Source organism: Crotalus tigris, unplaced genomic scaffold (assembly GCF_016545835.1).
Source record: "Crotalus tigris isolate CLP2741 ecotype Arizona unplaced genomic scaffold, ASM1654583v1 scf7180000024309.744930, whole genome shotgun sequence".
Lineage (NCBI taxonomy): Eukaryota > Metazoa > Chordata > Lepidosauria > Squamata > Viperidae > Crotalus > Crotalus tigris.
Window position 1 is genome coordinate 93,130 of NW_024100481.1, and position 10,201 is coordinate 103,330.

At 56.0% G+C, this 10,201-nt stretch overlaps 1 protein-coding gene across 1 annotated transcript; it reads right to left on the reverse strand.

The window, feature by feature from the left end:
* Nucleotides 1-8,944: 8,944 nt before the first annotated feature.
* On the reverse strand, nucleotides 8,945-10,051 carry POP7 (POP7 homolog, ribonuclease P/MRP subunit). Its single transcript, XM_039324801.1, has 2 exons — nucleotides 9,916-10,051; nucleotides 8,945-9,486 (listed from the first exon to the last, which is right to left on the reverse strand). Exon 2 carries the CDS (start codon nucleotides 9,479-9,481, stop codon nucleotides 9,104-9,106), a length of 378 nt encoding a protein of 125 aa, XP_039180735.1. The 5' UTR covers nucleotides 9,482-9,486; nucleotides 9,916-10,051; the 3' UTR covers nucleotides 8,945-9,103.
* Nucleotides 10,052-10,201: the final 150 nt, after the last annotated feature.

The window sequence follows — 10,201 nt, forward strand, 5'->3', positions numbered from 1 at the left end:
CCAAGGTCCCTTCCAACTCTGTCGTTCTGTTTTTCTGCTTTTCTCCCACTGCAGAGAGAAGGGAGGATGGCCCGCCTTCACCCTACCTATCCAGCTTGACCAGGGGTAGGCCATCTTGGCTCTTTTAGGACTCGTGGACTTCAACTCCCAGAATTCCTGAGCCAGCCATGCTGAGGGGAAAGGGAGAGGTTTCCAAGCTGAGCTGTGCTGGCTCAGGAATTCTGGGAGTTGAAGTCCACCAGTCCTAAAGGGGGCCATAGTTCCCCCATGCTGGCTCAGGAATTCTGGGAGTTGAAGTCCACGAGTCATAAAGCTAGGGGCTTCCTGGTAATGGCAAACTTGCGAGTTAGCTGGTTTTGAAGTTTTAAGGGGAAGGTTCAATGTATTGTGTGAATGCAGAACATGGATTAATTCTGCCATACAAATGCAGGCATCGTACTTGGCCTCTGGAACCTGCTGCCACAAGATGAGAGTAAGGAACGGCAATGCATCCAAGGGTACCAGGGAACAGTGGCCATACAGAGCCTCTAGGGACAGGAGCAGTATAGCTGAGCCCCGCTGAAATGTAAACGGGACAAGGCTTCCTTCAGCTTGGATGCAGCTGACACACCCTGGCAGAAGCCCCGGAATGAGCTCAAGGACCTCCCCAGGGGCTCCCTCAAAGGGGCCTTGTGCAGTTGTCGCCTCTCCGTCCTCGAAGGAGGCAAGACTCTTTGTGTGGGTGCGCGTGGCCACCACCACGTCTCACAGGAAAAGCTAAGGGGTGGCCTTTTTCATCAGCCTGAGGGCCATCCTAGGCCAGATGCCTCCAAGGAGATCCCGAGGAGGAGATGAGGATGACCCCTGCAAGGGGGACTTGGAGGCCCCGACTCCCTACCTGGAGGTGGCCCTGAGTCTTCAAGGTCCTCCATGAGCCCCCCTTTACACCCCTTCCAGATGAAGGCCACCAGCCGACCTTGTGGGAATGAACCCCACCGACTGGGAGAAGATAAGGCAAGCCCATCAGCCCGAGGGCCATCCTAGGCCAGATGCCTCCGAGGAGCTCAACATCAGGAGATGGAGACGCCTCCCTCTTCAAGATGGCCATCCAAAGTGGGCCCGTCGCCGTATCTTGGGGCGATCCGTGCCAGCGGATAGCAGTGTGGCTGTGTGATGTGTCTTCTCTCAGTCTCCTTCCATTCAGCCTGGCCCTTCTGTTGTGGTAGGATCCTGCCCGCTGCCTTCAGCCTGTGCCAGCCAAGGGATGGATGCTTCTCTCCCAGCCACTGCCTGGAGGGAGGGAGGGTCTCACCTGAAAGGCGTGGGAATCGAAAAGGGGGGGGGGACACGCTTGAGTGCAGACATGATTTGCCTCCCTGGGGAGGAGCCCAAGTGGGCTTGGCAGAGCTTGGCAAATTCAAGATCTTCTTTGAAAGAGGATCTCTGTAGCTCAGGGCTGGACCGTGGGGTCCCTGGTGCTCTCTCAGCTGGGTGGTTTTCATGGAGACGTTTCATGACCCAACTAGGGAACATCATCAGTGCTAGAAGGGAGGTGAGTTTGAGGAGGAGGGGGAGGGGGGAGGACTGGGGGGTCTTTGGTGCTCTCTGAGCTTGGTGGTTTTCTTGCAGACGTTTCATGACCCAACTAGGGAACATCATCAATGCCAGAAGGGAAAAGGAGGGTTTGCAGAGAGGAGGAGGAGGAGGAGGAGGAGGAGGAGGAAGAAGAAAGGTCTGTGGGGTCCTTGTCCTCTCTGAGCTTGGTTGTTTTCTTGTGGACATTTCATTACCCAAATAGGCAACATTATCAGTGCTAGAAGGAATGATGTTTGTGGAGAGGAGGAGGAGGAGGAGGAGGAGGAGGAGGAGGAGGAGGAGGAGGAGGAGGAGGAGGAGGAGGAGGAGGAGGAGGAGGAGGAGGAGGAGGAAGAGGAAGAGGAAGAGGAAGAGGAGGAGGACTGTGGGTCCTTGCTGCTCTCTGAGCTGGGTAGTTTTCTTGCAGACATTTCATTATCCAACTAGGTAACATCATCAATGCTAGAAGGAGGAGGGATTTGCGGAGAGGAGGAGGAGGAGGAGGAGGAAGACTGTGGGGTCCTTGGTGTTCTCTGAGCTGGGTGGTTTCCTTGCAGACGTTTCCTGACCCAACTAGGGAACATCATCAGTGGTAGAAGGCAGGAGGAGGAGGAGGAGGAGGAGGAGGAGGAGGAGGAGGAGGAGGAGGAGGAGGAGGAGGAGGAGGAGGAGGAGGAGGACGACGATGACAACTGTGGGGTCCTTGGTGCTCTCTGAGCTGGGCTGTTTTCTTGCAGACGTTTCATCATCCAACTAGGGAACCTTATCAGGGGAAGGGAGGGTGGGGTTTGCAACCCCGCTCACCATCTAGGACAGGTGAGGTTACCTGTCAGGTAATGAAACATCTGCAAGCAAAGCACCAAACTCAGAGAGAATCCATTCCACAGGTCCTCTCTGGTTCGTTAAGCATCCTAAATCCCGCATGAAGAAAAATTAGATTTTTGTAATCCTGTCATTTGCGCAAGAAAGAAAGGCCCGCTTAGCTCAGTGCCGTTTTCAAAGTTTTCAAACTTTAAGGTGTGTGGATTTTCCTTCAGCGGGCTAGGGGATTCTGGGAGTTGAAGTCCACACATCTTAAAGTTGCCAGCTTTGAAAACAGCCCTGCTTTAGCCCATGCTGGCAGCGGCCAGTTACGTGCGCAACCAGGCAGCCTTTGAAGGCAACAGGTACACACGCAAATTCACAATTTTTTAGTTCAGCTCCCTTCTGGGTTGGCACAACCTCCAGGGAAAGGCCCAGTGGATTCTCCCGGCAATGGGCCTGCCTCCCCTCTTTTTCTTCATCTCCGGAAGAAGCCGCAGCTCTTGGGACAGCAGGGGGAAGGCTCTAAAAGCCCAGGCGTGCCAAATAAAAATGAATTTTGCCGTAAAAAGAAAAACCCCCCACAATTTTTGAACCACAGGCTGAAAGAGGAGCCAAAGAGAATCATAAACGAATCGTGCACCAGGAGCAATCCAGTTGGGTGTGCACTCTCTCTCTCTCTCACACACACACGCACGCACGCACACACCCCTGTGCAAGCAGAGCAAGAAACCACACCGCCGGGCAGTCTAGTCACAGAAGCTGCAGCGTCTCCATTGTTAGGGCGCTTCCGCCCCCAAAGAGGTGATTGAAATAGCAGACAGCTGCAGTGTGGAAACATTACACACACACACACACACACACACACACACACACACACACACACACACACACGTGTTCCTGAGTGAGACTCTTCAGATGCTGCTGCTGCTGCTGTGATTGAAGGCGGGCGCGCCTGGTGTGTACATGCTCCAAGACCACAGGATGTGGGTCTCCCAGTCCCAGCCCCCCCACCTCATCTCAGCGGGGCGCCCCCCCATCCTGACTGGCACCCCAAAGGCCCCCTCCCAGAAACCAGTGTCCCTCGGCTGATGGCCGGTCACTTGTTCCACTCTTAAGCCCGTTTCACAGACAGGCATTCAGAGGGTCTTTTCCCTGGTCACTTTGGCCCTTCCTGTCGGGCTGACCAGGGTTCGAATTCAGCCTCCCCCCCCTACCATCCACCACGGCCAAGTCGCTAGTTCTCATGAGCCGTTTTTCCCATGGGGCTTTTTTTCTGGGAGAAGGGGGGCGCCCGGCATCTCCCTCTAAGCACAACCTGCTGCGTCTCCTCGGAAAGACCCCCTCCCCAGGACACAGGCTGCCTCCTCTGTTCCCCTTGCTGGCGGCTGGCCCGGCTACAACTCATCCCATCATCCCCAGCCCGCAGGGATGCCCCCTAGGGCCAAAGGGGGGAAGGCTCCCCTCCCTGCTTTGCGCCCCTGGGCCGGAGCCAAGGCTGGGCGGCCGCCGGGGGCTCATACGTGCCGGCTCGCACTCGCGGAAGCCTTGATCCGCCGACCCGGCGGCCGGCCGCATCGATCCTGGCCGCGTCTCCAAACAGGCCGGCTCGCCTGGCGCCAGCGGGAGTGACAGATCAACCAGGCCCGGCGGACCTCTGACCCGGGCCCGGCTGGACGGAGCGCGCGCTTCCCCCGGGAGCCGCGCCCGGTGCGCCCACCTGTCCTCCGCTGCCTGCGCGCCCCGAGCAGGTGCCCCCCGCGAGCCCCGCTGCCCAGCCTGGGGGGAGGCAGGACAGTTCGGCCCCCTCCCCTCCTTCTCCTCCAGGGGCGGGAAGGGAAGACCCCCCCCCCGCGTCCGCCGGCCGCGCATCCCCACGCCACGCGGTGCGCCAGGTGGGCTCTTGGTCGAGAGAAGCCCGTGGAACTCCCCTCCACCCTGCGCAGCGGCCCCCAGCATGCTTCCAGGCGGGAGCGGGGGGGGGGACACCAAGAGCATTTGACTCAACCAGCGGTGCCCCCCATGGGGTGCCCGACGGGTTGCTGTAAGCAAGGGCACCTTTAGGCCAAAATGGGGGCCGGGGGTGTGAAAGATGGAGAATGTCAGTCCCCCCCCCACCTCCAAGTAGGCAGGAAGCAGGAGGATCCATCTGGCGATTTCTGCTCACTCAATCACACGAGTACCCCCCTCCCCAAAATGGGGGGTCCTTGGTGCTCTCTGCGCTGGTTTTCTTGCAAATGTTTTTAGTACCGAACTGACAAACATCATCAGGGCTAGAAGGGATTGGAGTTTGCAGAGAGGAGGATGGAAACTAATCAAGGAGAGAAGCAACCTAGAACTAAGGAGAAACTTCCTGACAGTTAGAACAATGAACCAGTGGAACTACCTGCCTCCAGAAGCGGTGGGTGCTCCAACACTGGAAGTTTTTAAGAAGAGACTGGACAGCCATTTGTCTGAAACGGGATAGGGTTTCCTGCCTGAGCAGGGGGTTGGACTAGATGACCTCCAAGGTACCTTCCAACTTTATTATTATTATAGGAGGAGGAGGAGGGCTGTGGGGTCATTGGTGGTCTCTGAGATTAGTGGTTTTCTTGCAGACATTTCATCACCCATCTAGGCAACATCATCAGTGTTAGAAGAGTATAATGTTGGTGGAGAGTTGGAGGAGGAGAGGGGTGTGGGGGTTCTTGATTCTCTCTGAATCTGGTTATTTTCTCGTAGACGTTTCATGACCCAACTAGGGAACATGATCAGTGCTAGAAGGGGGGGGGAAGGGACCTTGGAGGTCTTCTAGTCCAACCCCCTGCTTGGGCAGGATAACCTCTATCATTTCAGACAAACGGCCGCCCCGTCTCTTCTTGAAAACCTCCAGTGATGGAGCACCCATAACTTCTGGTGGCAAGCTGTTCCACTGGTTAAATGTCCTCACTGTTAGGAAGTTTCTCCTTAGTTCCCGGTTGCTTCTCTCCTTGCTTAGTTTCCATCCATCGCTTCTCGTCCTGCCTTCAGGTGCTTTGGAAAATAAGTTGACCCCCTCCTCTTCTTTGGGGCAGCCCCGCAAATACTGGAAGATTGCTACGCTGTCACCTCTGGTCTTTCTCTTCATTAAATTGGATGTACCCAATTCCTGCAGCCGTTCTTTGTATGTTTTAGCCTCCAGCCCCACCCCCATCCTCTTTGTTGCTCTTCTCTGCCCTCTTTCCAGGGTCTCAAAGTCTTTTTTATATCATGGTGACCCAAACTGGATGCAGGATTTCCAGTGTGGCCAAATTAAGGCTTTATAAACTGTTTTTATCCCTTCACGTGATCTTGATTCTATCCCTGTTTGCAAAGACTTCCTCAAGGATGCTGTTGCTGTTGCTGCTGCTAATAATAATAATAATAATAATAATAATAATAATAATAATAATAATAATAATAAAGTTGGAAGGGAACTTGAGGTCATCTAGTCCAACCCCCTGCTCAGGCAGGAAACCCTATACCATTTCGGGCAAATGGCTGTCCAGTCTCTTCTTAAAAACTTCCAGTGTTGGAGCATTCACCACTTCTGGAGGCAAGGAGTTCCACTGGTTAATTGTTCTGTCAGGAAGTTTCTCCTTAGTTCTAAGTTACTTCTCTCCTTGGTTAGTTTCCACCCGTTGCTTCTTGTCCTGCCTTCAGGTGCTTTGGAGGATAGCTTGACTACCTCTTCTTTGGGGCAGCCCCTGAGATATTGGAATACTGCTATCATGTCCCCCCTTGTCCTTCTCTTCATTAAACTAGACATTCCCAATTCCAGCAGCCGTTCCTTGTATGTTTTAGCCCGATCATCTTTGTTGCTCTTCTCTGCACTCCTTCCAGAGTCTCAACATCTTTTTTACATTGTGGTGACCAAAACTGGATGCAGGATTCCAAGTGTGGCCTTACCGAGGCATTGTAGATGCTCCAGACAAGGCTTGCCACACTGGATGCTCACCTGGGCAGGAGTGTGTGTGGGGGGGAGGTACCCCCCTTGCAGGAAGGAAAGCCCTCCGTTTCTCAACTCCCCAGCAGCACAATTCCGGGAGGGGTTAAGATGTCAGGGCTGCTTCTGGCCCCCCAACCAGTCTCTTATCAGCGGTGCCACCTCAGCCGGGCAGTGGAAAAAAAGTTATTTCCGGCCCTCTGCGATAAGGCTGTCTTCTGACACACAGCCTGGATGACACAACGCTCTTGCACAACAGCAGAGGTCAACCCCTCCCGCCCCAGCTCTCACCCCAGGAAGGCATGTGGGAATCCCCTCCAATTCCCAGCATTTGTTGGGTCAACTTATAGGTCTTCCAGCCATGGGCGGCACGTGGCTTTTTTGGCACAGCCACGGTGCAATATTTTTTGAGCTGTTTGAGGAGAAAGACCACTTGACTTCACCGAAATCAGATGTGTCCAACCTTTTAAGACTTGTGGACTTCAACTCCCAGAATTCCCCAGCTAGCTTTTTTTTCTCTTTGCTGAAACTGAGATATATTTACCGCATTCCCACCCTCTATTACAGTGTTTCTCCACCTGTGGGTCGGGACCCCATTTGGGGTCGAACGACCATTTCACGGGGGTCGCCAAACAACGCAGTCCGCCATTTTTTCCCCCTTTTCCTTAGCTGGGCTCCTCCCTTTTATTCTATTGGCTTTTGAAAGCCAATAGAATAGACTCTCTTGAATAGAGTATAATTCTATTGGCTTTCAAAAGCCAATAGGAATTGTCCAGGCTGTCTCTGCCCTGCTGAGCCCGCCAAAAGTCCCATTCTGCAAACGGTGCTGCACCAGTTGAGTAGTCCTCAACTTACGACCGGTTGGGGGTCGCAGCATTAAAAAGGTTGAGAACCACTGTTCTATTAGGTAAGTTACTCTATCAAAAAAGGAGATAAAGTAGCCCAGCCACCTATGTTCTCATCCTATCCATGCTGAATTCTGGGAAAGCCTTGCTAGCTAAGGAATTCTGGGAGTTGAAGTCCACAAGTCTTAAAGTGGCCACCCGTCTTAAAATACTCACAGAATGCAGAAGTCTCACTCAGACTGGTGACCGTTTCAAGTCGTGTTGAGAAAAGGGGGAACCGGCTTCTGTACAGGGGACACAGCCCCTCCTTTCCCATTAACTGCCACCCCCCAATAAAGACCAAGAAGGGGGCTGCCAGGACCCCAAACCAAGCAGGCGTTCCTTCTAAGCAGAATTTTGCAGCTGCTGTGGTGGGTAGAGGAAGCAAAGCCGGTTGGGCAGGGGTGGGGGCTCCCCAAAGACCCGCTGGGCTCCGAGGCTGCCAAGGGCTCCCCAATCAGTGGCTGCTGATTGAGGCCACCCCTTAGCTGGGCTGAGAGGAACACAGCAGTCGCAGTACCCCACCACTTGGGGGGCAGAAAGGGGCAGTTGCCAAGGACCCCTTACCCAGGCACACCCCGGGATTTGAATCCTTAGGGAATGAGGCTGGGCAGAGACACCCCTTCCATCCCGGAAGTGTCTTTGGGGCCCTCCCTCGCAGACTTAACCCTGTGTCCCCGCCCCAAACCCAATCCCCTGGCGCCTCAACCCCACACACAGAATCCGGAAGCAGGGCTCCATCTAAAACACACCAGGGCTGACCTATAGGGTCCTTGGTGCTCTCTGAGCTTGGGGGTTTCCTTGCCGACGTTTCGTGACCCAGCTAGGTAACATCATCAGGGCCAGAAGGAAGTGGGGTTTGCAGAGGGGAGGAGGAGGATCGTGGGGTCCTGGATCCTCTCCGAGTTTGGCTATTTTTTCAAGACGTTTCAGGACCCAGCTAGGGGATGTCCTCAGTCTGATGATCATTGATGGGCTTCATCTAGCACTGATGTCGTTCCCTAGTTGGGTCGTGAAACGTCTGCAAGAAAACCACCCAGCTCAGAGACCACCAAAGACCCCCGCCCAGTTCTTTTCTTCCTCCTCCTACCCCCCCTCCTGTTCCTTCTTCTTCTCATCTTCCTCCCTCCACACTGCAAACCCCACTGACTCCCTTCTAGCACTGATGATGCTGCCTAGCTGGCTCATGAAACGTCTGCAAGAAAACCACCCAGCTCAGAAACCACCGAGGACCCCATAGTCGTCATTTGCCTCCTCCTCCTCGCACTGATGTCGTTCCCTAGCTGGGTCATGAAACGTCTGCAAAAAAACCCCCCACCCAGTTCAGAGAGCCCCCGAGGACCCCTCCTTTCAACCCCAAGCTACAAAGAAAGAGCTGAGGTGGCACAGCAGTTAGAGTGCAGTACTGCAGGCCACTTTAGCTGTGTTCAGCAGGTCAGCGGTTCAAATCTCACCAGCTCAAGGTTGACTCAGCCTTCCATCCTTCCGGGGTAGGTAAAATGAGGACCCAGATTGTTGGGGGCAATGTAAATATATACATACATTGCTTACTGGTGTACACCGCTTAGAGAGTGCTTGCACTTAAAGCGGTATATAAGTCTCATAAAATAAATAAATAAATATCCTCCTGGAGCACCATTCCCAGCGCACTGAGATGTATCCCCCTATCCCCCCACATCCAGCCCCCAATGGAGAGGAAACACTTGCAGCCACATCGCCAAGCTGGGAGATCAAAGCAGCAGCCCAGCTACTACTATTCACACGCGTTTCAATATTCTCCTTTATTGGCAGACCCCGGTTTTAATTCCAGGGTGGGGGGACACAAAGAGGGCACCGCCTCCCCAAGTCTTTTTCCAAGGGGACCCTCCTGGCTCGGGGTGGGGTGGGGGGTCCCCAGGCGCTCCTCCTCTTCCTCCGGCGGCTACTCCGGGGCGGCGCGCAGGACGCGGATGTGGATGGCGGAGTTGTGGCGGGCGCGGGTCAGCGGCTCCTCGCGGTCGCCCTCGGGCTCGGCGCCGTCGGCCAGCTGGACGGTGGAGGTGTTGGCGGCCAGGCGGAGGGCGCCGCCGCCGGCCGCCTCCAGCTGCAGGGCGATGTTGATGGCCCGCGGGATGGCCAGGCCCAGCCCGTGGATGCACAGCTCGGCGCAGCCCCCGCCGGGCGCCAGCAGCTTCTGGCAGCGGCCCAGCTGCGCCCTGAAGTCGGTCCGCATGTTCACGTAGACGTCGCCGCGGCGGCGGGGCAGGCGGCGGGGCAGGCGGCGGCGGAGGGCGCGCTCCGGCTCGCTCGGCTCGGCCATGCGCCCTGCGGGGAGACACGGCGGTGAAGGGGGCGCGCGTGCACGGGAGGGGCCCGGCCGGGGGGGGGAGGGAGGGAGGGAGGGCGCGCGCAAGGACTCCCTCCCACCCACCCGCCACCCCCGGGAGACCGGCCGGGGAGGATGGGCTATGCCAGGGGTAGGCAACCTTGGTTCTTTTAGGACTGGTGGACTTCAACTCCCAGAATTCCTGAGCCAGCAGAGCTGGCTCAGGAATTCTGGGAGTTGAAGTCCACCAGTCCTAAAAGAGCCAAGGTTGCCTATCCATGGGCTATGGGGGGCCAGCCTTAGGAAAGGCGGAGCAGCCCCCTACCCACCCCGGCGGTGTCCTACCCGGCAGGGCCGCCGCACCCCTCCCGGCTCCCCCCTCCCGTCTCCGAGGGGCTGCATTGGCCGGGGGGGGGGTTCCCACCGACCTGCGACTCCCGCGACCGCTGCAGCCCGGCAGAAAGAAACGCACGTGGCCGGCCAGGCGCCGCTGACCCGGAAGTCCGGGTTTAAAGCGAGGCGAGCAGGAGCCGCTCCGCGCTTTGGTCTCTATCTCTGTGTGCGGGGGGGGGGGGAGGTGGCAGAGCGGTGCGAGGAGGCGAGCGCGCGTGCGCGGAGGGCTCCGGGGTGCCCCCTGGCTAGGGGATAAGGGAACTCTTCTAATTCCTGCAAAAAGCTTCTGAGTTGACTTTTTTATATTATTTTATATATTTT

Excerpts from the sequence above, each read along its gene's own strand:
- POP7 (XM_039324801.1), bottom strand. The coding sequence starts at position 9,481 with ATGGCCGAGCCGAGCGAGCCGGAGCGCGCCCTCCGCCGCCGCCTGCCC.